The sequence below is a fragment of the Canis lupus genome, chromosome 10, assembly GCF_011100685.1.
Source record: "Canis lupus familiaris isolate Mischka breed German Shepherd chromosome 10, alternate assembly UU_Cfam_GSD_1.0, whole genome shotgun sequence".
Classification (NCBI taxonomy): Eukaryota; Metazoa; Chordata; class Mammalia; order Carnivora; family Canidae; genus Canis; species Canis lupus.
Window position 1 is genome coordinate 24,327,253 of NC_049231.1, and position 26,880 is coordinate 24,354,132.

The 26,880-nt window shown below is 51.5% G+C and overlaps 2 protein-coding genes across 6 annotated transcripts; one reads left to right on the forward strand and one right to left on the reverse strand.

Annotated features, from left to right (window-relative positions):
- Positions 1–277: 277 nt before the first annotated feature.
- SEPTIN3 (septin 3) lies at positions 278–26,844 on the reverse strand. Of its 5 annotated transcripts, XM_038550375.1 has the most exons (13): positions 26,545–26,844; positions 25,762–26,037; positions 22,377–23,716; positions 15,695–15,886; positions 11,155–11,283; positions 10,485–10,566; positions 9,373–9,510; positions 7,973–8,090; positions 7,026–7,121; positions 5,354–5,453; positions 4,092–4,143; positions 3,717–3,810; positions 278–1,572 (listed from the first exon to the last, which is right to left on the reverse strand). In XM_038550375.1, the coding sequence occupies exons 3-13, from the start codon at positions 23,695–23,697 to the stop codon at positions 1,507–1,509; spliced, it is 2,388 nt and encodes a 795-aa protein (XP_038406303.1). In that variant the 5' UTR covers positions 23,698–23,716; positions 25,762–26,037; positions 26,545–26,844; the 3' UTR covers positions 278–1,506. The 5 variants fall into 5 exon arrangements, with proteins under 5 accessions (XP_038406303.1, XP_038406302.1, XP_038406304.1 ...); XM_038550374.1 differs by lacking the exon at positions 25,762–26,037 and having other exon boundaries at positions 26,545–26,843; XM_038550376.1 differs by lacking the exon at positions 25,762–26,037 and having other exon boundaries at positions 5,354–5,450; positions 26,545–26,841.
- Positions 12,647–13,048, forward strand: LOC106559371 (40S ribosomal protein S15a-like). Its single transcript, XM_038550379.1, has one exon. It carries the CDS (start codon positions 12,656–12,658, stop codon positions 13,046–13,048), a length of 393 nt encoding a protein of 130 aa, XP_038406307.1. The 5' UTR covers positions 12,647–12,655.
- Positions 26,845–26,880: the final 36 nt, after the last annotated feature.

The window sequence follows — 26,880 nt, forward strand, 5'->3', positions numbered from 1 at the left end:
CTTGTTTTCATTGAAGGAGACAGGCCGTGCAGAGCATAGCATCCCTCAATGTCTAGCATGATAGCTCCATCACTCATTCTGAATACTAACCCCATGGAATAATGACTGAAGTCCAACCTCAAGCCAACTGAAAACAAATATCTCACAAAATGTTTTCCATCTATAATTTCAGTGGCTACTTCTTACTAAGATGGTCCCTGTCTCACCCCCCCACCCATGATGTAATGGCTAATTTGGCCAAGGAGTGAGGAGCACAAATGAGACACGGGCCAGGCAGTTATTGTTCAAACAGCAATGTTTAGTTGTACAACACATAAAGTCTAGCAACATTTACACAACCAATTTGAGTGTCTGTTGGCTTGTTTTCAATTGGGAAATTTAACCATAATGTTACCCAAAGGTTGGCTGGGACTGGTAACATTTAAGAAATGGGTCGTTCTTGCATCCCCTAGGCTTGGGCCTCTTGCTCCATCAGGACTTTGTTGTAGATGAATGGCCCACAAGTCACCAGCCTTTGAAAAAGTAGTGTCCAGGTGGATGGCGGGGTGGGGGGGGGGATCCCATAAAGACACAGTATGTGGGGCAGTGGCAGCCAACATTCGCAAACATTCATGCATCTGATGGGGGGCTTTGCCCTCCACTGGATATTTTCCACTAGCCTACAGTGACCAACTGTGGCCAGGCTAATTCATTACTCACATTAACAGGGTGGAGGTGGGGGTAGGATTAGTCAGGGTAGGTGGGAAGAGATCCCTCTTATTGCTAAGTGGGCAGAAGGGTGCTTAATTTCTTCCTAGAGTTCACACCCCATGGGGATCTGGAGTTTTTATCTGTGTTTAGTTGTTTTTTGAATATTGAGGACAAGAAAGTCAATTCCAGAAATGTCTCTTCAGGAAAACCACTCTAAGTGGCTGCATTATGGGGAGGAGAGGGTGTTAAACTGCACTCTGGGCCAGCCACAAGTGGTGATTTTTTTTAAGTGACTTTGCTCCCTTGCTCCCCAACATCTGTAGTGACCCATCATTATAAATAAGCTTTAAGCAATGTAGGAGACACCCTTGTCCCACACTGGGGCTCACACAGCTGACATCAACAAATCTGACAAGCAGAAAAGTTGCTTTCTTGACCCTTGAAGGAAGCCAAGAGTAGCTCATGCAGATGAATGGACAGGGAGCAATGCCTTTCCCCTTGGAGATGGTTACAAGTAGCTGGTATGGGTTTGCAAGGGCAGAAGGAGCTCCTGATGAGTTCTTTCACCCTACGGATGGGCCGGGGCCGGCTGACACAGACGATGGAGGAGGGCAGTGCTGGCGAGAACTCCATTCCACTGGGAGGAGGGGGGTGGTTTGGAAAAATGGAGGAAGCAACTGTCCTAAAGAGGCAGCTGGCCCCTCCAACCTGCTGAGAGCTGAGGGGGGCTGGAATAGCACAGCTCTAAAAAGGGCATGGCCCTGCAGCAATAACAGCTGGGAGGGATGGAGGGAGAAGCAGCGCTTGAAATGGCCTTCATTCAGCAGTGGGGCAGGGGGTGGCTGGCACAGGTGGAAGGACAGTGCCCAGGAGGCCTTCTCCCTGCAGGAGGGGGTTGAGAACGGTTGAGGGTGTGGAGACCAGCAGCTGGCAGCAGACACATAAAACAGCTTCTCCAGGGAGGCTGACATCAAGGTTTAAGGGTGCCAAGCATCATTCTCTACTCTACCTTTCCACTGCCCACCACCCCTGCCAGACCTCCCTGCTAGTCCTAGGTGATTGGTCCCACGTCTGCATACACGACTGCCCACTGTATACACCAGGGATCCCTCTTCTGCTGAAATGTAGCAACCTCTGGGCTTTCACCCTGCTGCTGTTCTATCCTGACAAGTGCTTACTGAGGAAGAACTTTGTGCGTGAGGGAGAATATATATCGGATTGGTAAAGAGCCTCCAAGAAAGACTGAGACCATAGGTTTTTGGGTCACTGGTTTTGGGGTCACCCACCTCTTTCTTCTGGTCCACCAACTCTTGGTCTGAAGTCTATGTGTTTTCCTAGCACCTGAGTGATAAGAGACTATAAATGCTGGGATATGTAGTGGACCAGTAATACATGGCAGGCTGGGCCAGGAGATGGAACAGGAGGTTGTAGGAGGTTTTTGTAAACTGTAGCAGTTGGTGTTTTCCCTTACCTAAGGCTAAATTATTTCCCTAGCCCCAAATTTCAGCCACCTTACAGACTAAAGGAGAAAGAATAACTTGTTTATAAAACCAACGGGGGAAATATGTGCATTAATAAATACAGGGCAGAAGGGAATGGCAAGAAGAGGCTGACTGTATGATTGTGGGTATCGTTAAGAATGTCTACAAGAGTCAGGAGGGAGAGTCAGGGAAAAGCAGAGAAAGACTGACAGACAGACACATGCACAGTGAAAGCAAAGAGAAGTCCAGAGGGGGTCAAGCACATATGAGAAGCAAGCAGTAGAGAAGCCAGATTGTTCAGGAGAAAGAATCCCAACAGAGAAAAGTGAGGTGTTGTCTAAAATGTGCCTCTGAAGCCAAATCACTGAGAAAGGCGAAGATTGTGTATTGCTCTTGATACTTCTTTAGACTTCATTCTTCTAGAACTTAATGGCCAAAGAAAGGTGGTCTCACTTGAGCAGCATGTGTGCTCCTGGAACCAGATACTGGGAACTGAGTAACTCATTCTGTTTCCTCCTTTGCCTGGGCCCACACTGGTCCACCATGGAAACTTTCTTTCTCGCTCCCTATCTGTGGGTCTAATTTCTTTCATAATCCCAATTCGTACTGTCATGTGTTTTGGCTGTGATTTTATTTTAAGGTGGCCTGAAGTCCTGTTTGAAAGTAGCCTGGGCATAAATCCTAAGTATAGAAATGTAGCTAAAGTGGATTAGACTCAAAGCAAGTGAAAGAAGTCAGAGAGGGGGCAGGAATGCAGGAATGAGGGAAGGGGGGAGAAGGAGCAGAGGTGAGTGAGGCGAGGCGTCTGCAGAAAAGCAGCAGTCGGCAACCAGGACAGATGGTGACAGGTGGTGGGTTTTGGACAGTGGTGACAACACACACACTGAAGTGTGGAGCTCTCTTCTCCGCTTCTGGGCACTAATTCTTTCCGCAGGAGCCCAGCTCCGGCCTACTCTGCTCTCCCTTGACCTTTCCTCTCTCCCAGGGAAGTCCTAGTCTTACTCTGGGAGGCCACCCCCCATCCCACCCCTCGACCAGGTCCAAGCTCCAAAGCTGCCCTCAGAGTCTCTGCAGTCCCCGTTTGTGGGCAGTTCAGAGATAAGAAAGAGTTACCTGTGGCTCACCTGCTCCCCATCATTTTTCAATGAAACCTCCCCTAGACCTCTTGAGTGAGGCACATGGCTTTGTTCTGGGACACAAGGAAAGGAGACACATAATGGACAGCCATGGAGGAACCAAACTTACAAGGGACTTTCCAGGGAGGGCAGTGAAAATACCTCACCCCTGCGCAGGTACATACATACACACACACACGCATGCATGCGTGTGTACACACATACAAACTCTCTCCCTCTCGCACACACATGCATACACACACGCACTGTAGACAAACTCCATAAATAGCAGACAGGCCTGTGGGACAGAGTAGAGAGATAGAAGGTGGTGGTATTGGGATGTGTGTGTGGAAAAGTGGGTATGTGTGATGATACAGAGAAAGGATCATCAGGGGTTACTGTCGTGGCTTTCCTCTGTGTCCACGCTCACCGGAGGGAGGCCTCCATTGTCATTGAGCCTCTTGGCCCTGTAGGTCTCATAGTGGATGTTGTGTGTCACTTCCTTGAGGTCCTGGAGGTGAGTCCTGAGGGCAAAGGGTGAGAAGAGAGAGCAATATGATTAGAAGTAGAAGGAGGAAGAGGCTGACTCACATCTGAGCATAAAACAGCACTCCCATGCCCTGGACTCAACAACTGGGACCCATGCCAGACAGCCAAGAATACTTCATCAGCCCCCTTTTGCTTCATGATGGAACCTGGAGAACTCTGTCAGAGAAACCTGGAGATGGAGGAAGTAGATCTGAACAGAGGGCCTCCAGACCCTAAATAAATAAACCTGCCATCTGAAGGAAGGGGTGCATCTCACCTGATGACAAAGTCTCGAAGCAAGGCAAACTCACAGTGGTTGAGGTTTTCCACTGCGAACAAAACAAAACAGAACAGCTGGTCATTTCACTAATGTAGCAACACCCAGCAACACCCAACACTAATGTGCACTTCTGTTCAGATCATGGAGGCAATGAGGAGAGAGCCACAGGTTATTTATTGTAAGCCTTCCAGAGGTTTGCTCATCTTGGCACTTCTGTGCATGGCACAATATTATTCTAGACTCTGAAATAATAGCTAATAGGGACGACTGTATTTCCCATTTTATAGGAAAGAAAACTAATAATACACAGGGAGTCTAAAAACTGTCCCAAAGCCTAAGACACAATTCCTATTCTTGAGGAGTTTATAATCTGATTGGGAGATAGTAACACACAAAAATGTGACAATCGAGCCATCTCAAAAAGATCATGCCCTACGTGATTAAATTCAATACAGATTGAGTACCTACTATCTGCAAATCACTTGCCAAGCGTTGTGGGAGCAGAAGGGGATTAAGACATGAACACTGTAGTCCCACAATCTAATGGACAGGACAGATATACTCATAAATGATTCCAATTCAAGGCAGATGAGAAAATGCCATTAAAAAAAATCTCAACACAGGGTCATAGGCAAATGAGAAACAATGTCATACAACAGGATGGACTTGGTTTGGGAATTGAAATCAATTCAGCTGTGGGACTGAAATCTGGTTCTGAAATCCCCGTTTCAACCACTAACAAGTCATGGGATCTTGGGCAAGACCTTTCACCCGTCTGAGACCCAAGGCTGTTAGGGGCTAATGTTCTGAGGACAGCCACGCCGACCCTGATTCCCTGCGGAGGGTTATCATTTTGAAAGAGATCACTGAAGCAAATCTCTGAAACCTTTTCAGCATCATCATTGACCTTCTCAAGGTCACACCCCTCCATAACAGAATGGAAAAATACGGCCACATCTGAACCACCCTCCAGCGGTTTGTCAGATTACATCCCCTTTTGCATAAGAAACTTTTCTCTAGTTTTTCCCATGTTTTCTCCCCTCCTTTGACATAGGAGTCAGTGCCTGCCAGTCAGGGGCCTTTCACTGCTTCCTGCCTCTGAGACTCATCTTCTCAGACTGTAAGGTCCTGACAGCAGGATCTGCCTGGCATTTGTTCTGTATCTGACGTGCCAGGACAGTGCCCTGAATTATAGATGCTTAGTAAGTAAGCATAATCGACCAGCAGCAGCCAGTTCTTCAAGAAATGCACTGAATTACCTTCAATGATCCCCCAGGGAGTTTTTCTGCCAAGGACCCGCTTGCCATTCACTTGGTACTCCTTGTCGCTTCCCACCACGGCGAAAGGCATGCTCTCCTGCTGACAAACCACACACAGGTGCCCATCAGCCCCCTACCATCTGGGTCCCCAAGGACAGGATGATGAACAAACGGTCCTGGGCCTCTAGCCTTGAACTGCACACTTCTGATGCTCATTCAGTGATCCCACTGATGTCAAGGCCAAGGCTCTTGTCTCTTAAAAAGGAGTCTGACATCCTGGGTCCAGCCCTGATCGCACCCCTGCCTGGCTGCTTAACCTCAGTAAGTCAGCATTCCTTCAACAGGGAAACACTTCGTACTTTCTACACATTCGGTTTGATTTGGAACAACTCTGTGAGCTAGCTGGGATAGAAAGAGTGCTCTTCAGTGATACTCACCCAGGTGACAGCCAAATAACAGATGCTTTACGTTCCTCCCATTAAACCTACAGGCAGAGACCCACATCCACTGACCTCTCAGAGCTCGGAGGACACCTTTTGATGTACAGAGGCACCTCTGCTCCCCCAGATGGGTTGTATGTTCACCAAGAGCCAGCTGTTTGTTTCCAAATCTATCTGCCTGACATGTACTCATTATTGAATAAATTATTATTTAAGCTGAGGATGTATGACCATACACAATTGTTTCTCTGAAAATCAAGTTGAGTGTTTCAGAAAGACTTGAGAAAACTGAGTTGTTCTTGCCTTAAGACCAGACTTATCCTCAAAGAGGAGGCCTTGTCTCTATATGAAAAGAATGCTTAATGAATGTGATGTATGTGTTTTAACTTAATAATTTAGTGAAATATTTCCTTAAAAACATTGAAGGTTTGTATGCCTCATTTTTTTAAACATCATCAGTGCAATGGATTTTTTTTCAATTAACTGACCGACTACCTGTCTCAAATACATCAAATAAGGGGCTTCTGATAGATTATCCACAGAGGAGGAGACCCCAAGACCAAAAGAAGTAAATGATTTGTCCCAGGTTGCAGTGGTCACTAGTGGTTCCAGGCTGGAACTCAGGATCCTGATGTAAAACCCTAGAATTGTAGAAGTTGGGAATCACACGAAGCCTTAAGATTCCCCAGAGACACCCCAGGGACAGCTGAGAAGACAGTGTCACTGAGCCAGAGCAGCTCTGTTTTCATGTTTTATATATAAGAGTTCTGTCTGACGTTTAATTTTTTTAAAGGGTTCCTCAGGGCACCGGGGGGCGGGGGGCAGAGAAAGCCTATAAGCCACTCACCTAGCCTGATCTCTGCACTTTATAGAGGGGAAACTGAAGCAGAGCTCTGACTAGAGCATAGACACCTTGGACCCCAGCCCGATGCTCTTCCTGCCCACGCCCTTCCATCAACCATACCCTGGTTTTTCCAGGCTCTGTGGGGGAAGAAGAGGCTTTTGAGTGGTCTGGGGATGGCCTTGGCTTTCTGGGTGCAGGGTCACAGTCCTGGCCAGGGTCCTACTCCTCATGCTCTCCCATGTCACTTCTGGTCTGGGTCAGGCAAGGGGTGGGCAGAGAGTTCAAAAGGGAAATAGCAGGTGGCAAGACGGAAGGAATGCATGATCCATATCCCACTGCTCCCAAGGGGGGCCTTTGTGCGATAGATAAACAGAGCCCCAGCACCCACCCGGATTTTGTCATTCTCCGTCTTGTCCTCCAAATCCTCATCAAATTCCTTCTGGGGGTAGAACTCAATGCCATTTACTTCAAGCTCCTTTCGAACCTAGGGGCAAGGAAGAGAAGCAAGGTAGACAAGCGTCAGGATAATGGATGGATGGGTGGTGCTGAAGTCAGAGGGAGGAATGCAGCCTTTGAGAACCCAATCATCTCTGAACTCCGAGGCTCTGACCAGCAGGATGATCCTAATAAATGTAAGTCCTGGTCACTACTACAGCACTGCCTGAGACGAGGAATTGTTTGGCGCTGCAGCTTGCTCATCTCAGGGTCCAGAAGATTAGAATTTAGACCAGCAGCACAGCTGAGTTTGGATTCCATATAGTTCAGTGCTCATGCTGCTATGTATAGTATTCCTGTGTGCAAGGAAAAGAGGTGAGGCTCCCAACCCCAAGCCCATCAGTCTGGCCTCTCTCAAAGCTCGACCTAAGTCTCACCTCCTCCAGGAAGCCATCCAGAAACTCCCCAGTGGTCTACCTGATTGTAAGTTTCTGGAAGGCAGCAAATGTCTTTATACTTCACTCACATGCCCCCACTTCTATCCCCAGGCATTCAGCACAGGGTGGAGCTTATAGCAAACACTAATAAAAACTAGTGGGCAAGTGATTTATTAGTCTAGCCCAGCAAGCAAGCTAACATCAAGGAGCGCCTTTCTCACGTGCATGGTGATTTATGTATTCAGTGGTCTCCACCAGTAGGTTTGGAGGGTGAGAAGAAGGCAGCCTGAGGCTGCTAACCTCTCTTCACCTTTGGTCCAGACACCATCAGCAGCCTCTTTAGTGGTTAAGTAGGAGCTGGGTGGGAAAGGGAGGAATGTAATAATCCAGGATAGGACATGGCTTGAACCAGCGGAGGGGAAGGGAAGGGTGGGGACAGGAAAAGGAGGAGGGGCCTTCTCACCCTTTGCTTGAATTCAGACTTTTCCTCCAGGGTCATGGTGTCAGCCTTAGCAATGACAGGGATGATGTTCACAACTTTGCTGAGGTGCTTCATGAACTCCAGATCGAGAGGTCGCAAGCTGGGGCCCAGAGAAGGTGGGGTGTCAGAGCCACCTTGCCCTCCCCCCAACTCAGCCACTGCCACCACTTCCAGGGCCACACTTAGGACAGGAGAACAGGGCAGAGGAGGCTGGCTGAGGCCAAGAGGCTGCTCCCTCTCCTCTCCGACACTCTCCGCCTTCAGAACAGGCTCTGATTCTCTGCCCCGATTCAGAACCACCATCTCCCCTTCCCTCCAGATCCTGTCTCTCCTGCAGCCCTGATCTAACTGCTCCTTCAGGATAGCGTTCCTAACATGGTGATCTTTTTCTCCTGGGAAAAACTGTGGACTGTTGTCTCTGCCTTTATGCCCCTTTATGTCCTCTGTCATGGTTACTCATGTATCTTATTCTCCCGATGGCACAGCACTTTTTTTTAAAAGTCATCTCCATGTCCAATGTGGGGCTTGAACTCACGACCCCCTGGTCAAGAGTCACATGGTCCATGGACTGAGTTAGCCAGATGCCCCAGGACAGCGCTTTTTGATGGGCCTTCTCCAAACCCACACTTAGTCCTGGAGGGGCCTAGCTAGGGGACTTGGCCAGCTCCCCCAAGGCTCTGGGACCCCAATCTGGCTCTAGTTCACAGTCCGAGTGATTTGTTAAGTCAGGCTATCTGCTGACTTGCTCTGACCTTGGGTCCACATTCTAGGGAGGAATACAGCTAATATTTTTATTGAGTTCCTGGACCCCACCCTTGAATACTTGCTGAGTATCTGGTTCCTCCAAAATCAGGGGCCATCCTTTCAAGGACTGAACTCTGGTCCAACAGTTAGGCTTAGCAGTAAGTTATGGAAGGTTGCCTGCTTGCCCACCTGGATCTCCTATCCCATGCTGGCACTCCCTATCATGCAGCCCCGTTGCCACTCACAACTGGACTTCCCAGCACACCCTGCTTATTGCCTATTGCCAGGCTTCATCTCCAGACATGCTGCGCTGCCCACCCCCCACCCCAGCAGTGCAAAGCAGCTATCTCCTGAATAGACGAGGAACCCTCTGTGCTCACATATCGACTCCTCTCTGCTGGCACAGTTGTGCTAGAACACCAGCAAGCAGCATGGGGGCTGGTGCTGTTCAGCTTTACTCTCCTGGTAAGAGAGTCAGACTTTTTTGGAGAAGGTCTGGGGGATCACAGGGCCCTGACCACATCGGGGCCCATCTGGGGCCCCAGCTGAATCCAGGGATTGGTTATCCACCACAGAATGAACACAGAGGACACAAACCAGAGGGAGGTGCAGCCATGGGGGGTGGGACTGGTACATACGAGTGTCCCGTGGGGGAGATGAAGTAGAGGCAGCAGTGGACACGAGTGTCAGGGATGCGTTTCTTCCTGGCAATGTTGACCTCCTCCTTCAGGAACTTCTCATACTGTTCATTGATGTACTTCTCAATGGGCTCCCAGCTGCGGGGTGGGAAGCAAGCAGATGGATGTCCTAGAGAGAAAGGCCTGTTGACCATTCTCTCTCAGGCCCCCATAGGTGGCTTTCCTTGTTAGCAAGGCCAGAACTCCCATGGGGACCTAGTCCTCTGGGCCAGATGAACCTGTGGAACCCTGCCCCATTCCAGAAAGCAGCACATTCTTTCCCCACCTCCATTCCTTATTAGCTAGGATGCTCTGAGGAAGTCTTTGCTCCTCTCTGAGGACTTTAAAATGGCAGTACCAAGGGGTGCCTAGAGGGATTCCCGTAAGGGTTACAAAGAACAGATGTACAGTTCTTAACATAGTAATGGCATAGAGAAAGCATTCAACGTGGCAACAACTCATTATCATGACTGTTGTCGATGCCATCATCACCTTTCTCCTTCAAGGAGTGTGCACATAACCAGAGGGGAGGACAACCAATCACTTTTCTAAGATTGTTCTAAGTTGTGTTGTTTGGCAGCCCTGCCTCTGTGCGGCAGACCCCAGCTCCCTCACACAGGAACATCCTGTGTTGCATCCCTATCTGGGAGCAAACCTCTGCCTGGAACTTTCCATCTACATCCTTGGAGGGATGCTGACTGGCTCTTTGCTCTGTGAATTCCCAGAGGCTCTCTCCTCGTGGCATTCCCCTCCATTCTCTCTTCATCCAGGCTTATGACACTGCCCACAGGCCACGCTCGGCCACAGCCTTCAGGTCAGCCGGGATTCATGCCACAGCTCCCCTCGTTCTGTCCACCCTGCGCTGCTGCCACCTCCAGGCACTCCCACAGCCAAAATTCTCTCTGTACCAGCCCTCTTCCCTGGCCTCCCTACAAGGCCTCCATCTCTCATCTTTTAGTTCGAGCCTTTCCACTTAAACCCTCAGCATGAAGGGCACAGATGGTTCTCAACATGAATGAATCTGCACCGTGTTCAGCGTCTTCACGGCCGAAATCTCACAGGCAGACATATACCAGTTTTCATTGTTGATCTGGTCTCCGAAGCCCGGGGTATCGATGACGGTCAGCTTCATTTTGACTCCACCTTCCTCTATCACTGTGGGGGATGAGGGGGTGAACAGAAAAGACACGGGGAGGTCACTCGTCCAGGTGAGGCCGGCTACCCTGCTGCCTACCAGCCAGGGAGCCCCAGGCTCCTTCCTTCCTCAGGACCAGTTATTGGAAACGTGGAGTTTGGGGCCTTCCCACCTCAGCATCTCTGTTCATGCTGTTCCCCACACCTGGTGTGCCTTCCCTGCTTCTTTCTGCCTGAGTCCCGCCCTTGCTCTATCACCCAGCTCAAGCCCTGTTTCTAACCCCCTGCCTCTCTCTTCTAGACCAAGGCGTTGCTCTACACAGTTTAGGCCCCCATTCTCCTTGATCTTGAGATCACTTTTCATTTGTCTCATTCCCCAGGAGGCCCATCTCTCCTTCTCTCTCTTTTTAAAGATTTTTACTTATTTACTCATGAGAGACACGGAGAGAGAGGCAGGAACACAGGCAGAGGGAGAAGCAGGCTCCCTGTGGGGAGCCTGATATGAGACTTGATCCCAGGACCACTGAGCCACCCAGGTGCCCCCACCTCTCCCTTTCCGGCAGAGAGCCTTCTGAGCAGTGGCCACAGGGGTCCCTGCCCGGTCCTCACCGTGCCCAATAGCCTTGATCTCAACAGTCTTGGGAATCTTCTCCTCCCGGTTCCAGCTGGAGGCCTTGCGGCTCACCTGGGATTTGAAGAGTGTGTTGACCAGCGTTGACTTGCCCAGTCCACTCTGACCTGCCGCAAGACAGGAGGAGGATGACACGGTGGGGAAGACCCGTGTCCACCTCCTGGGCCTGCCATCTCTCCCACATGCTTACAGAATTCTAGAACCTGGATCCAGGCCACACCCCCACCTCACCACTCATGGGTGCTGAGGACTGAGTGGGAAAGCAGGCAGGTGGTCATGGTTCCCTGGTCCAGGGAGGGGCTTGGGGAAACGTCAGCTGGGTTCCATGTTCTCTGCATTTGTCTAGTGTAGCAATTTTTTCTTTTGTTTCTGCTGGACTTAAGCTTTGAATCTTTATTTTTTTAATATATCTATGTATTCACAAGAGACAGAGAGAGGCAGACACAGGCAGAGGGAGGAGCAGGCCCCCTGTGGGGAGCCTGATGTGGAACTCGATCTCAGGACTCCAGGATCACAACCTGAGCCAAAGGCAGACTCTCAACCACTGAGCCACCCAGGCACCCTGCTTTGAGTCTTTAATAATGCTAAATCTAATGACAGAATTACTTTGCCCTCCGATACTGCATACCTCCTTTCACATCTGGGAGCCAAATTTGCCTTTGAATCCCACAGCCCTGGGAATCCCAGAGCAGAGCTCTCTTGATCTCCAGCTGAAGTGGTCCTAGAGAGATTAACCACTACTGAACAGAAAATATACACAAGGTCACATAAATTCAAGACCAGGGACTTGAACCCAAGGAACCCCCTGGCTCAGTATCCACTCTTTATTCTAATGTAGCAGTTAGTACTTTACGCAGATAAATCCACTGAGAGAGGAGGAGACAGCCAAGTAGGCAGGGGCCAGTCCCTCACCTCCACTTCCCTCACGAGGGCTCCCTTTGCACTTGCCTTTTTTTTTGTACCACACTGTATTTTTATTTATTTTTTTAAGATTTTATTTATTTAATCATGAAAAGCACAGAGAGAGAGAGAGGCAGAGGCACAAGCAGAGGGAGAAGCAGGCTCCATGCAGGGAGCCCAACGTGGGACTCAATCCGGGATCTCCAGGATCACACCCTGGGCTGAAGGTGACGCTAAACCACTGAGCCACCAGGGTTGCCTTATTTTGTATTTTATTTTATTTTATTTTATTATTTTATTTTATTTTATTTTATTTTTATTTTTATTTTTATTTATTTAAGTAGGCTCCATGCCCAACATGGGGCTTGAACTCAGGACCTGGAGATCAAGAGTTGCATGGTCTACCAACTGAGCCAGCCAGGTGCCCCATTTTGACCTGCTTTACACAGGTCTACAGAATCTACAGATTTCATTCCAAGGAGGAGTTCTACAACTAAAAGGTGTTTGAAAGCCACCAGTCCCTAACTCCATGCACTCGCCCCTCCCATCCTCTTTCCACCACCTCTCTGAGCCGCCACAATGGTGAGCATGAACGTCCTGGCAGATGCTCTCAAGAGCATTAACAATGCTGAAAAGAGAGGCAAACGCCAGGTTCTTATTAGGCCATGCTCCAAAGTCATCGTCCGATTTCTCACTGTGATGATGAAGCATGGTTACATTGGTGAATTTGAAATCATCAATGATCACAGAGCTGGGAAAATTATTGTGAACCTCATAGGCAGGTTAAACAAGTGTAGAGCAATCAGCCCCAGATTTGATGTACAACTGAAAGATCTAGAAAAATGGCAAAATAACCTGCTCCCATCACGCCAGTTTGGTTTCACTGTACTGACCACCTCAGCGGGCCTTATGGACCACAAAGAAGCAAGGCAAAAACACACAGGAGGGAAAATCCTGGGATTCTTTTTCTAGGGATGTAATTCATACATGCAAATAAAATGCCTCAATGACTGCTTCTCCCTCTGCCTATGTCTCTGCGTCTCTCTCTGTGACTATCATAAATAAATAAATTTTAATTAATTTTTTTAAAAAAAGGGATCCCTGGGTGGCGCAGCAGTTTAGCGCCTGCCTTTGGCCCAGGGCGCGATCCTGGAGACCCGGGATCGAATCCCACGTCGGGCTCCCGGTGCATGGAGCCTGCTTCTCCCTCTGCCTATGTCTCTGCCTCTCTTTCTCTCTCTCTGTGACTATCATAAATAAAAAAAATTTAAAAAAAATTTTAATAAAATGCCTCAATGGAAAAAAAAGAAAGAAAGAAAACTACCAGTCCAGGGGTGCCTGGGTGGCTCAGTTGTTTGTTTAGACATCAACCTTCAGCTAAGCTCACCATTCCTGGGATCGAGCCCTGCATTGGGTTCCCTGCTTAGTGGGGAGTCTACTTCTGCCCCTGCCCTTCCCTTCCACTCATGCTCTCTCTCTGGCTCACTCTCTCAAATAAATAAATAAATAAATAAATAAATAAATAAATAAATAAATAAATAAATAAAATATATTTTTTAAATATTGAAAAGAAAGAAAGAAAGAAAAGAAAAGAAAAGAAAAGAAAAGAAAAGAAAAGAAAAGAAAAGAAAAGAAATCACCAGTCCAAACAGTGCCTCTCAAATTTTTACAGCCACAAGATCACACAAGCAGGCCCTACGATTCCTCAATGGCACCAGCATCACCCAGACCCTTGTAGGAAATGCAAGCTCCCAGGCCCCGCCTCAGCCCTATGAGTCAGAATCTGCACTTTCACAGGACTTGCAGATGAATCACATGCACAGTAAAGTCAGAAGTGCCAGTCTAGAATGTTCCTGTGATATATTAGGAAAAGGACCCAGCTGAAGGCAGAATGTGGTACAAAAGTCTAAGGTTCCAATCCCAACTGTGCTGTTTCCCTGAACACCTTGGACAAGCCATGTTTGCTACTCTAGTTTCTTTACTGACAACATGGCAGCAAGGGAGGGAACTGGATGAGACCAGGGAGAGCCAGTAAGGTGCATTTCTCATGCCAACTGATCTATCAGTAGTAGTCACCTAGACCAATAGGTTAAAAAGGCCACCAGTGGGCTCAGTTCTGAGTGTGAGCCATGACCGATCAGCAACATCTGTCCCCATGGCCCTGCTGGGGAGAGAAGTAGCCCAGGTGCCTTATACTTGCCATTCCTTATCTGGATATTTTCTAAGGTCCTTTGCTCACTAAGCACTCTTGAGTGCCAAGCGCTGTGCTAGAATTGGAGGTGGAGAAGTAAATAAGACATCCTATTTACTCTCAAGAAGCCATTTAGTGTGAGGAAGAACAAACACAAGCAGGTAGAGTTACATACAATATGTTGCCAACCACAGGGTATCACAGCAGCAAACTGAAGGGAACATAATCCAGCTCTCTCTGGAATCAAGGAGGACTTCTAGGAAGGCTCAAGAGGCAGGAAAGAGCACACAGAGTCCAGAAGAACTGTTCCTTACCACCGAGGGGTAATGCTACGTGGTTAGTGGTGAGAGGTGAGTGGAGAGATAGCACCAGGCCAGGCTCGGGGTTAAGCCCTTAAACCTATTGAAGGATCGTAAGTGGGATGGATGACCTGATGAGTTCTGCAGGTTGGAAAAATTATTCAGTGGCTGGTAAACAATGGTTTGAAGCAGAAAGAAGATGGAGGACCAGGAGGATCAATGCCACTCAAAGTGTGGCCCAGGGCCATCCATGGTCCATGAACCGTTTGCTACCCGTTCCTAAGAAATTTGCACCAGGGAGTACATTGACCATAACACTAAATACACTGTTTAGTTCAGCTGATGTTTTTATAGCAAGACTTTCTAGATGATTTAAATGCCAGCCAGCTCCTTCTCTTTGAGCAGCACTGAGTCAGGTGGCTATGGCAATCCAGGTGGGGGACCTAGCTCAGCTGAGAGTGGTCACAGTAGAGATGGAAAGAAGGGGATAGATTTAAGAGAGATTTACAAGGGAAAACGGACAGGTCTTGATGGTTGATTGGATTAAGGGATAAGGAAGAAAGAAAGATGACACCCAGGTCTCCGTTTCAGCAACTGAGTGAATATCTCAGTAGTATCAGGCAAAGGTCCCTTCCTTTCCTTTGACCTGGTGACACTACTTAGTGACAGATCCATGTCCTGCAAATTCTCTTTAAGCTTTAAAGCATACAGAAGATCAGATGTAAGACCAGCCTCCATCTGATACTGATGGGGAAGAACACTGATGATTTCTCTACGCCACACACCTGGAACCTGGCTGAGCACAGCTAAGAGACTGCATGTGTCCACTCACTGGGGATGGGGCCAGGCTGACACACCTGGAACCTGGCTGAGCACAGCTAAGAGGCTGTGTGTGTCCACCCACTGGGGATGGGGCCAGACTGACCATCCACCCAAAGCTCCCAGCCCTGGAGCAGCTCTTCTTAAAGGGAAAAGAGTCAGGCTTTTGTGAACCACATAGCAAAATCTTTCCTTTTGGAAAGAGCTCATCCTAGGGAAATCAGGGCTGAGACCCATCCTAGGAAAAGAAACAGGATCCTCAGGGCTGCCTGCCACCATGGCCTCCAGGGACCCCATGGCCTTCCATACCGACCACCATGATGTTGAAGTCGAAACCAGTCTTCATGGTCTTCTTGCGCATCTGCTCGATGATGGTGTCGATGCCAATGTAGCCCAGCAGGTTTGAGTTGATGCTGACGGGTTTCATGGGCACTGCCGGCTTAGGCCTGGGCTCAGGCACCAGCTCTGACATGGCTGCGTCCGTCCTGGCCTCTGGGAGCCCTGCAAAGCCAAGGTGGGGAGGTGGGCTGGAGGGAAAACTGGAGTCACATGGAAGCCACCATGTTATGCTCTTGACACAGAATCACAGAGAGTTGGGACTGGAAGGGACCTCAGGTGTCATCCAGTATGGGTCCCTCATTTTACCGATGGAAAGATTGAGGCCTGGAGGTGGGAGGGCTTCCGCAAGACACAGAGCAAGTCAGATGCCAGATCAGGATCAGGGCCCAGCTTCACCAGCTGCTGGAGCACTTTCTGGTGCACTTGCTGCTCCAAAGCATGTCTGTGTGTCTAATCCAGGGACTTCTCCACATTGGCCCTGTTGACATTTGGGTCTGGATAATTACTGGGGGAGGGGGTGTCCTGTGCACTATAGGATGTTCAGTAGCACTCCTGACCTCTACTAGAGGCCAGTTGTGACAACCGAAAATACCTCTAGACCATGCCAAATGTCCCCTGGAGGCAGTATAATGCTAGTGGAGAACCACTGGTCTAAGAGTTATCAGGGGTTAATCTAACCTGAGTCCTGCCTCCTCAAATACAGGGCTAAGACCTTTAGGATACTGGACCTAACATCTATTGACTGTCACTGACCTCAATTTCTTTGTCTTTTAGAGCTATCCCCTCACACGGCGGGAGCCTCAACTCCTGCCCCAAGCCTCAGTGTCCCCTCTGTTCCATGAGCACCACTGCAAAGTAGGAGTGTCTATGCCCTGAGGATCCCTAGACACCATCCTAGCCATAGTTCTAAATCTGTAGGAGGAATAAGTCTCTCCTTTTGACCAGTGGGAAGGGGATGAGACGCAGCCAGGTTGGGGCAGCCACTTGTCAAAGATGACATAGTGTGTTCTTGGGATGGTGGGTGGCAAAAGAAAGGGGAGGCTGAGGACAGAGCCCTTTCTAGTAGGGAAAGGCCAACATCCGTCTGGGTCTAGCAGATCACAGGTATGTTCACATACAAGAGAAATTCCTCATGGGGCCAAGGTCCCCCAGAGCAGGTTTCAATGTAGAAGAGCAACTCTTTTTTTCCCATCCATAAAATGGGTGTATGTGAAGTAGAAGGGGCATGGCCCTGCTACTTGCCAGATGTGTGGGGTTGGGCAAATCATCTCCCTCCTACAAGCCTGCTTCTTCATAAACTGGAGAGGATCACGATCAAGGCTGTGGTAAGCATTACATGAGCTATGAACGCCTAGAAACACCCAGCATACCCCTCACACTTCTAGGCCCTCTTGCCCTGTGCCCATTTCAAGCTCACCAGCTCATCAGGAGGGGAAATAAAGTGGGCCGTGTGAAAGCAAGGCTAATCACACAGCATAGTTATTGGACCCCATGCTCTCTTGAGCACCCCTTCCAGCGCTGCCATTCTGGAATCCTGTGGTTCCTGCAGAGTCTCAGGCTCACAGGGAGAACTGATGGAGCAGCAGATGGGCAAGAGGGGGAGGGGACAGGAGTGCCTCCCTCCCCCACCCCCAGACTCAGCCAGGAGTCTGTTCTTGTCCCCCCCACCACCTGGTCCTGCCACCAGTCCTGGCAAGACTCTCTCTCCCAATGGGAAACTGTTCTTTCCTTGTCACTCCCAGGCACAGCCAAATCTGACAAAGCCTCGGGACCTCCCCAGGGCCTGGCGTGGCTCCCTCCTGCTTCCCAGGAAGCTGTTGCCAGCCAGGCGGCTCCAGGCGGCAGCAAGATTGGCTCAGCCCTGGAGCAGCTGACACTCACAGCCTGACCTGCTCCTCCACTCTCTGCACGTGGCTCCCAGGCCCCACTCAGCACACCTGCACTGGGGGCCGTGCCCCATTTTCCTTGCCCAGCTGCTGCCACAGCTGGGGCTGGCCCAGGCCACTTCCCTCATGCCTCTGCAGCCAAGCTCACCTGTTCTCACTAATCTGTGTTGTGAGATAGATCCATGGTGGGGGGGTGTCTTATCCTATCTTACAGACTTGGAAAGTGAATCTTATTTTCGGGAGATTTTGTTGGTATCCTTGTAAAGTGTGTGCCCTCACTATGGCCTGCTCAGCTCTAGCCCGTCAATGGCAGCCTCCGAAAAGAACATTCCCAAAAAACAGACCCTGGTTGCGAGAAGGGGGCTGCCTACCAGATTCCCTGGGTAACTTTTAGGACCGGCAAGAACCTACTAGCACCCATGCCCACACTGCATGGAGCACCTGCTGGCAAGTTACTGCTCCCAGCCATATGCCAATTACATGCCAGCCACATGCTAACAACCACCACTCATCAGCCACAAGTACTGCAAATGTGCAGAGGGTCACTATGTCACAACTTCGGCTGGACAACTCTTGCCCACCCCACCCCTGGACACCTACTCCTTCTTCACCATTCAACTCAAGGACTACCTCTAGAAAAACCTCCGTTTCCCTACTTGATATAAGTGCCCCTCTTCTGTGCTTCCTGGGCCCCCCGAGTACCTTGTACTCATCATGTTCATTCCTTCACTCCATTCCTTCCAGGATATTTCATATGCTGCCAAATGGGAGCCTACTCCAGCCAACCCTAGACTTAACGCCAAAGATACTTCTGGACCCAAACAAAGTCCTTGCCCCCAAGGGTCCACTGTGTGAAGATCCCTGGCAAGTTCACAGTACCCAGGGCACAGGACAACGCTACTCTGGAGTGGAATTCTGTAGCTCCATCCCCTGCCCAGACAGCGTCCCTCGTCCTACCATGCCACCCCTAGATGGGCAGCTGGCCCAGGATTAACTCCCAGCTGGAAGACCCTTGTAAGCCTCAGTTTTCTCCTAAAGAAAATGGGCACAGTACCTACCTTGCTGGGTTGCCGTGAAGGTTATACAAAAGAATGGACATAAAACCACCTGGCACTGACCATATGCCCACCCTTCTTCAGGGAAGGGGCCACGTCTCATTGATCTCTAGCAGAACACAGGCACTCAGCAATGAATGGATGGATGGATGAATGGATGGATGCCTCGCAGGGAGGCAGATGTCACTTTAGAACCACCACCTTTTTCTCCTTCACAGGCTGCTCCCTTTTCAGAGCAGCTGACCCCCAGCCAGCAAATGGCTCCTGTGTAGGCCACAGTCAAGAGAGTAGACTCTGTTAAGAGACACCTTCTCCTGCCCCTGCAACAGGGAATGAGAGGGGGTTCCCCAAGGGTGGAAAGAGCTAAAGATGAAGGTCACAGCAGAATATAGTTCAAGTGCCATCCTTCCTAGATGGTCCTTGGGGTCCTCCCAAGCTCCTAGCTCTCCCAGGGTTTCTGGAAAGGAGGGGGAATCTGTCAGCAGCACCCCCTGCCAGGGGCCACCTGCCCCATCAATGCTCCAGGGAGAAGCACTGTCCACCTGACTCAGCTCTGGCTGAGTCCCCCACAGAAACAGCACCCTCCTCCCCATGCCAAGCAAGGACCCTGATGCTTTCTTTTACAGGCAAATAAATGGCTTTGTCTTTGTCTGGCCCAGGGACCCCACCCCTTTTGGGAAGGTGGCATCAGGGGGAGGGGATATTTCCAGAAAAGCACCTGCCTCCTTGGTCCAGTGGGGGGTGGGGGCGAGAGGGGTGTCTTCCTCCCTTCCAGAGCTGGAGATCTTCCCCTGCTTTCAGCCCTAGCAGCCTTCAAGACCCCACCCCCCACCGGCAGAGGCAATTCCAGACCACCGCAGCTCCAGCAACCCCCCCCCCCGCCCCCTCTCAGAAAACAGAATCACAGAAGATACCTTGGTCCTTTCCCGTTCACAGCTGCAAAGGCCCTGGGACACCCCTTCCCCCATCCCAGTTCTCTGGAGGCCAGTGAGTTCCCTTGGAGACCACCAGCTGGTGCCTGTCTCTGGGAGCGCCTGTGTGTGGGGGAAGGGGCCTATGTGTCAGCGCACAGGTCTCTCATCTGGCTGTAGGTGGCCCTGATACCTGTGCGTGGTGTGCATGTGTGTGCGTGTCTTGGTGTGCTCTGGCGTGGGGCTTTCTGTGCGCATCTGGGTCCCTGCTTGTACGTCCGTGGGCCTCCGGAACTCCCCGCGATCCCGTGCGTGCATTTCTCGGGGCATGTACACCTTGGGGTGTGTGCGTGTGTCCGTGCGTGTCACCGCGCGTGGGCTTCTCGGCGCGGCAACCCTCCCTCTGCTACCACCTCCAGCCGGGCTTTTCGGGGCCGCAGCCTCCTCCCAGCGGGCGCCCGTGGCCCGACCAGCCGCCCTACCTTTGGACATGAATCCTCCTTTGTCTCCGTTCCTCCGGGGAGATGCTCAGGGCGCGGGGCTGCACGGCTGAGCGGGGCGCGGGCTCCCCCTGGGCAGAGCGGCCCCTGCAGCCGGGCCTCGCCCCTCCGCGCTCTCCGCCCACCCGCCCGGCCCGCGGCCCGGCCGCGCCGCCCCTGCGCCCCGCGCCGCCGCGCCCGCCCGGGACCTCGCCTCGGCTCGCTCGGCGCCGCTGCCCCTGCCCGTGCGCACAGATGCCGCCGCCGCCGCCGCTGCCACCGGCACCACGTGACCCGCGCGCCTGCCGGCCCCGCCGAGAGCCCCTCCCCCTCCCACGGCGCCCGCGCCCGCACCCGCTCTCCGCCCGCCCGCACGCGGGAGCGGGAACCGGGTCCCGGCTGCAGGCGGCCCGGGAGGCGCGCGGGGGCGCTGTGCCTGCAGCTCCGGATGCCGGGCCGGGGGAGGTGCCCGCACCCCAGTCTCCATCCCGCTCCCGGCCTCTTACCCTCCAGGCTGGGTCGGGGCCGGGGCGCCGGGGACCCGTGGCAGCAGCGAGCGGCGGTGCGCGCGCGAGTCACGCGGTGGCGGGGATGTTGCGCGGGCCCGGCGCGCTTCTGCCCAGGCGCGGGCGTACGCGGAGCCCTGAGTCAGGGGCCCCGGTTCTGGGCCCCGCTTCTGGATGATGAGCTCTATGACCTTGAGCTGGTCAGGAATTTGCCCCAGCCTCGATTTACCCATCAGACAAAACGTTCGTGCATTCAGTAAACATTAATGGGCTTTGCCAGGCCCAGGGCTCAGGGGAATGAGGATGACCACTGTAGGCCTGGTGGGGGGGACAGTTGGACTGTCCTAATGCAGGAGGCTGGGGTGTGCATAGGGTACTCAGCCACAGCTGAGAAAAATGCAGATAGAAATACAGAGCTAGAGGCTGGAGAAAATCAAAGCCTTGAAAGCCAGGCCAAGGAGCTGGACTTTGAGGGATGTCGGTGGTGAGTCACTAATGGCCATTAGCAGAAAGTGTCACCATCAAGTATGTGAGTCCCTGCAGCAGCTGCATGGAGGACAGAGAGCCCCCCCCCCTCGGGAGAGGGGGCAGGGACTGTGGCATGCAGGGGCAGAGGGTGGGAGAGGAGGAAACAGCCAAGTACTGAGAAGGTAGATCAACAAAGTTGAAAATAGGTCGGGATGAAAGAGAGCAAAAGATGGAGAAAAGGAAGAAACCCAGGTTTCTTGTGGCCATGCCTACAAGCCGAGAGAGCACCATCAAAGAGGGCAGAGCCCTTTCAGGAAGGAAAGAGTAGAGGGGTCCAGCAGGCCACTGACTGTCCTCATCTGCATTTCAGGAGAGCAGGCAGGGCTGAGGATGGAGGGAGAGCTGAGTTTCCAGAAGGAGGAGTAAAGACCAGAGTCTGAGTGAGCTCCCCCAGACTGAGTGTTCAGGGTACCATGAGAAGGGCCTGGCTACCCAAAGACCAGGTGAGAGCATTGATTGGACAGACGGTATGCTTTCCAAGCATCTGCCGGCTCCAGAATCTGAGCCTTTGCAACGTTGGGAAGGAGACGGCCCAAAGCCAAATTCCAAGGTCTGGATTTGCATTAGCTTGCTGCCACCAACCAGCTATGTGACTTTAGGCATGCCACATCCCCTTAGAGACCAAAGGAACTTCTAACCCTTATATTGACCTATTTATAGGTCAGTCTTCTGTGTCAGTCTTCCATACATACAACTCTCCAACTCACTTTTCAGGACTAAAGGGCTGGGGGTAGGGAACTAAGGAAGAGCAAGTTAGGCACCTTTCAAGCAATAGATACTTTCCTGGAAGGCTGAATGTGCATCATTTAGAAGGTCTCAGGTGAGGTCACTACACCCATCTAGAGGGCACTGTAGTGATGGCTGTTGGACAAATCACCACTTATTGATGGGCCTGTCTGTTTCATGCAGGTGGTTTGCTCTTTAAACCTAGACTCACCTGTAGATCACCTGATTACCCCAGCTCTTCAGGGATCAAAGAACCACCCAGGGAGGATGCTAAAGGAAGGACTCAGCATAATTGCTCCTCCACAAGTCACCCCTGTAAACTTTCCTTCTGGTGACTTCCCTCAACCTCACCTCTGGCTGGCAGGTTGGGACCCAGCTCAGGGTGGATCCCCTGTGTTCTGCCCCTGGGTCTCATTCCCCACCTCCCCACCTGGCACATTCAACTCTGACCTTACAGTCCTATCTCCTTTTCCTAACCTATTTATCTCCAGGCCAATACACGCCAACCCCCCATCCCCCACAGCAGCCCAGTACATCCCCAGCCAAGCTCTTCACATTTACCTTTGCTTTCTCTGGCTAGGTTCAGCATGACGGGCTTTATGGACCGGTCTGTGGCAGCATCTGCAGTAGCATGGTCCAGGGCTGGGTTTGTGCTTCTGCTTGGCATCAGCGGGTAGGTGGCTGATACAGTCAGGTTAATGACTCTGTCCAGCATGGTCTCCCCCATCACTGCGCCCAGCTTGCTTGTGTCCGAAGCAAAAGAGTCTGCCGTTATGTCCAGCCTGGCTGTATTTGCTCTAGCCAAAGCCATGGCTGTGTCTGTCCTGGCTGTGTCCAGCTTGGCTGGGGCTGGTACCACCAAATCCATGGCCATACCCCCTGTGGTTGTATCTGACTTGGCTGCACCTGCCGTAGCTATGACTTTAACCAGCTTGTCTGGGTCTACCAAGTCCATGACCATGCCCAGCTTGGCTGGACCTGCTGCAGCAAGGTCCACGGCCATGCCGGGCTTGGGATCCAGAGCAGGGAATTCTGTGCTTGTATCCAGTCTGGATGTGCTTGGGGTAGCTGGATTGATAGTCAAGTCAGGTCTGTTGGTGACCACTGTGGTTAAACGTCTGGCTGTGCCTAACCTGGTTGTGTCCAGAGTAGCCAAATCCATGGCCATCGCAGGACCCATGGTAGAGGTGCCCCTTTGGAGATGCAGCCGGGGTCTTGGGATACCCCTAGCCCGGGGCTTGCCTCTTCCTGGAGAAGCTCTGGTAGTCACATGGGCAGTCACTGGGACAGGATGCTTCTGACCTACTGAGCCTGGCCCTGCGGGGCCTGGTGATTTCTGGGCTAACCGGGATTGAAATGGTAGGGACAGGTAGGAACTCACCAGTGGCTTCTCCACTATGGGCATCCTGCTGGGTTTGGCCAGACCTGGGTTCCCTGGGCCCTCAGAGTGGACTCTGCCCCCTGACACTAAGGTCGTAGAGCCTAGTCGTGAGCCTGGGGTGGGCAGCCTCCCTCCCCCATGGGTGGCAGCCTCCCTGCCCACGGTGGGCGGTTCTTCCCAATGAGAAGGCAGAGGACCCAGGGGCCATGCCTGGCTGTTCTGACGGAGTGTTAAGGAGATGGAGCTGAGCTTCCGGGGCACCGTCTCCTGCGGAGGCACACTCCGGGCCCTGGCTCCCAGGCCTGGTCGGCTGGAAGCCTGTGGGATATGGCTTTGAGTAAAGGTATCCAGAGAGATGGTTTTCCTGAGGACAGGGATGAGGGGAGACATGCCTCCGGAGAGCTTTGAGGGGCGGGCAGGGCGCCCCAGCAGGTGGCTGTGGGAAAGGGAGGTGCCAGGGCTGGGGGCTCCATGCTGCTGCATCTCAAAGTTGTGATCCATCCAGGTCTTCCGTCTTCCCCTGAGGCAATGAACAGAGAGAAGGGGCCAAGCAGGGGTGAGGCGCTCAGCTTACATTTCTTTGATTCCTAGTTAATAAAGAGCATGAAAACTTCCTTGCTAAGTAGCAAATTCATTTTTAGTTGTCAGTGTTTGCCAGGGTCTTATAAAATAAGACATTATTTTAAAATGCAAAGTGGGGATCCCTGGGTGGCGCAGCGGTTTGGTGCCTGCCTTTGGCCCAGGGCGCGATCCTGGAGACCCGGGATCGAATCCCACATTGGGCTCCCGGTGCATGGAGCCTGCTTCTCCCTCTGCCTGTGTCTCTGCCCCTCTCTCTCTCTGTAACTATCATAAATAAATAAAAATTTAAAAAAAATTTTAAAAAAATAAAATAAAAAAAATAAACAAATAAAATGCAAAATGTTTAAATCCTATGAAATGTTAGGGAGTAATTGTTGAAAGCATGATTTATCATTTTAATATTACACAGGCACTAAGGTATGAGATAGTTTTAAAAATTGTTCACTTTATAATTGAAATGGAAAACATTGCTACATATATATATACATAAAGCTTAATTTCTAAATACAATTTTTTTAACAATGAGAAAATATATTACAAGAAATATATTTGCGGGACACCTAGATATTTCAGTGGTTAAGCATCTGCTTTTGGCTCATGGTTTGATCCCGGAGTCCCAGGATCAAGTCTCACATCAGGCTCCTCGAAGGGAGCCTGCTTCTCCCTCTCCCTACGTCTCTGCCTCTCTCTGTGTGTCTCTCATAAATAAATAAATAAAATTTTAAAAATATGTATATATGTGTATATATATATAAAAGAAAACTTGTAATATATCAGATAGAAAATTATGGGACCTTCAGTGGCTTGAGTTTTTTACTAGTTATCAAAAATACAAATCCCTAGAAGTCAGGGGCGCCTGGCTGGCTCAGTCTGTAGAGCATGCAACTCTTGATTTCAGGATTGTGAGTTTGAGCCCCACATTAAGGATGAAGCCTACTTAAAAAAAAAAAAAAAGGCACTGTCAGGTCTGAGGGGGTCTGTTCTGAGACCCTGCAGGAGGGCAGCTGTTATCGGAAGCCTGTCTGCCTCTGTCTTTTCCAGGAGGGGCCAGCAGGCTCTGGGTTTCCACCCAAAGTACCCAAAATAGGAGTTCAGGCATCCAGGAGGGAGGTTGAGGGATGACCAGTTTGGCTTGGGAACAGGGTCTGCCTCTGTGGCTTCTGCCCAGAATCAGGAAAGAGCCTCAGGCTGGCTTGCTGCTGAAGCCAGAATTAGCTAGAGCCAAAGAGGGGCCCTAGTGAAATAATAGGTGCGTGCAGGAGGAAGCTTGTAAAGTGAACAAGCCACAGTCCCCGCCCCTGGGGAACCTGCCATCCCCAGCAATGCCAGGCAGTGAAGCAGGCAGGATGAAGCTGGAGGTGGGTGTTGGAGGAAGCCTTAGCTCAGGGTTTGGCCTCCGAGGAGGAAGACTGGACCAGAGGCTGCCTGAAGGTTAGGGTGTGGCATCTTCCTGAAAATGGACCGTGGGATTCCTATGCTGTATGGGAAAGGGGGAGACAGCGCGGCCTAAGGCCACAGGTGCAGCAAGGCCCAGGCCAGGCCACAGCGATGCTTGGTCCTGGAAGATGACCCGGTCAGATATGCGTGGGGATAGCCACTGCCATGCAGTGTGACAGAGGGGTCAGAGGAGGTCAGAAGTGGAGACAAGGAGAGAGGCAGGGACACTGCTGAAACTCTGCAGCTGGGTATGGAGCGAGAGAAGGCTGTCAGCACAGGGGTAAAAGAGAGCACCTGGAGGTGGGGAAAGGTGGGGGCCAAGGACTCTGGCTGGCGGTCTGTGTCAACAAGCCACTCTCCGAGGTGGGCTCTGAGGCCCCCACATGGCCAGCTGGTACACACTCTGGACTCGATATGATTTACCATTTTTTCCCATGTCACCAGGTCCCCAGCCCTTCACTGAGCCTGTACTCCCATCACGTAGCCCTTGGTCCTATCCCACCCTCTCCCTCCTCCACACACACACACGCATAAATACCCACCTACCTTGATCAAAGGACAAGATAAATCCAGTGCTCCTCAGCCTGAGAAGCCCTCCTCTGCGCCCAGATGGCCACTGTGACCAGCTCAGGGGCCTCTTCCCTCTGATCCCCTCACAGGCCTCCACTCAGCCTCCAGGCCATAGTTCCCAGGCCGAGGGCCCAGGCCTCTCCCGACCTGTCCCAGCAGCTACATCCCCAGCTGGGCTGGGCTCTGGGGCAGGGAGGGGCTGGCTTCACAGCAGTGGGCGTCAGTGAATGGCTGCTCTGAGCGTCTGGAATCCTGAAGGGCCAGAGAAGGCTCCTAATGGCCAGGCTGGGCTGCCCTGGACTCAAGGCCACCTGGGGGAGGGGCAGTGCCCTGCTGCGTGCCCTCCCCAAATCTACTCTGTCTCCTACAGACTCTGACCCCTGAGAGTCTCTCCAGTAAAGATTAAGGAGACTCCAAATGCAGCCACGCTCTGGTGGTCCCGGCAGCATCCTCACTTCTGACTTCCCTCTGCATTACCCCCACACCCTGTGTAGTTCGGTGACTCTCAAGCCACCTTGCCCACCCAGCTGAGTTCTTTTCCGGGGCAAGCTGGAGTTTCTGGAAACTAAAGCAGGGGCTGTCTGCTTCCACACCTATTCCATGAGCCCCTCCTGCTTACTCCAGCTGTACCCTGAGGATGAGCCAGCCCTGGGCTTAGGAGACCCACCCTGTGGGCTGAGTGCCCTCTTCTGCCTTTGTCATCGCAATCATAGTAATAGTGATCGTTCTAATCATAGATGCCATTTACTGAACACTTACTATATGCCAGACACTGTGGCGGGGCTGGGAAGGAGCTAGCGGCCTGCTCAGGAGGATGAGTACGTCAACAGGTTCTTACGGTTGGTCGTACAGCAGGGACAGCACAGGGCACCTGCGAGCAGCACCCTCCCCCCCCCACGCCAGGAACTAGGCTAAGCATCCTCCAGGCATCTCTGGTAATCTTTGCCTTGTCACCTCCGTTTCGCTGATGAGCTCACTGCAGCCCACAGTGCTGTGCTGTCCCGCCGATTTTCCCCGGGGATTTCTGTCCTTAGTGAGTGAGCTTCCGGAGCCACGCTGGCCAATAGAACATTCTATGATAATGGAACTGTTCTA

Bases quoted from the DNA above. Each gene is read 5' to 3' on its own strand.
- LOC106559371 (XM_038550379.1), top strand. From the start codon at position 12,656: ATGGTGAGCATGAACGTCCTGGCAGATGCTCTCAAGAGCATTAACAAT.
- SEPTIN3 (XM_038550375.1), bottom strand. From the start codon at position 23,697: ATGGATCACAACTTTGAGATGCAGCAGCATGGAGCCCCCAGCCCTGGC. The intron at 15,887-22,376 runs GTAAATGTGAAG...TTGGCTTTGCAG, and splicing joins CCTAGCCAGAGAAAGCAAAG to GGCTCCCAGAGGCCAGGACG. The intron at 11,284-15,694 runs GTATGGAAGGCC...GTCTTGCGGCAG, and splicing joins CTTCAACATCATGGTGGTCG to GTCAGAGTGGACTGGGCAAG.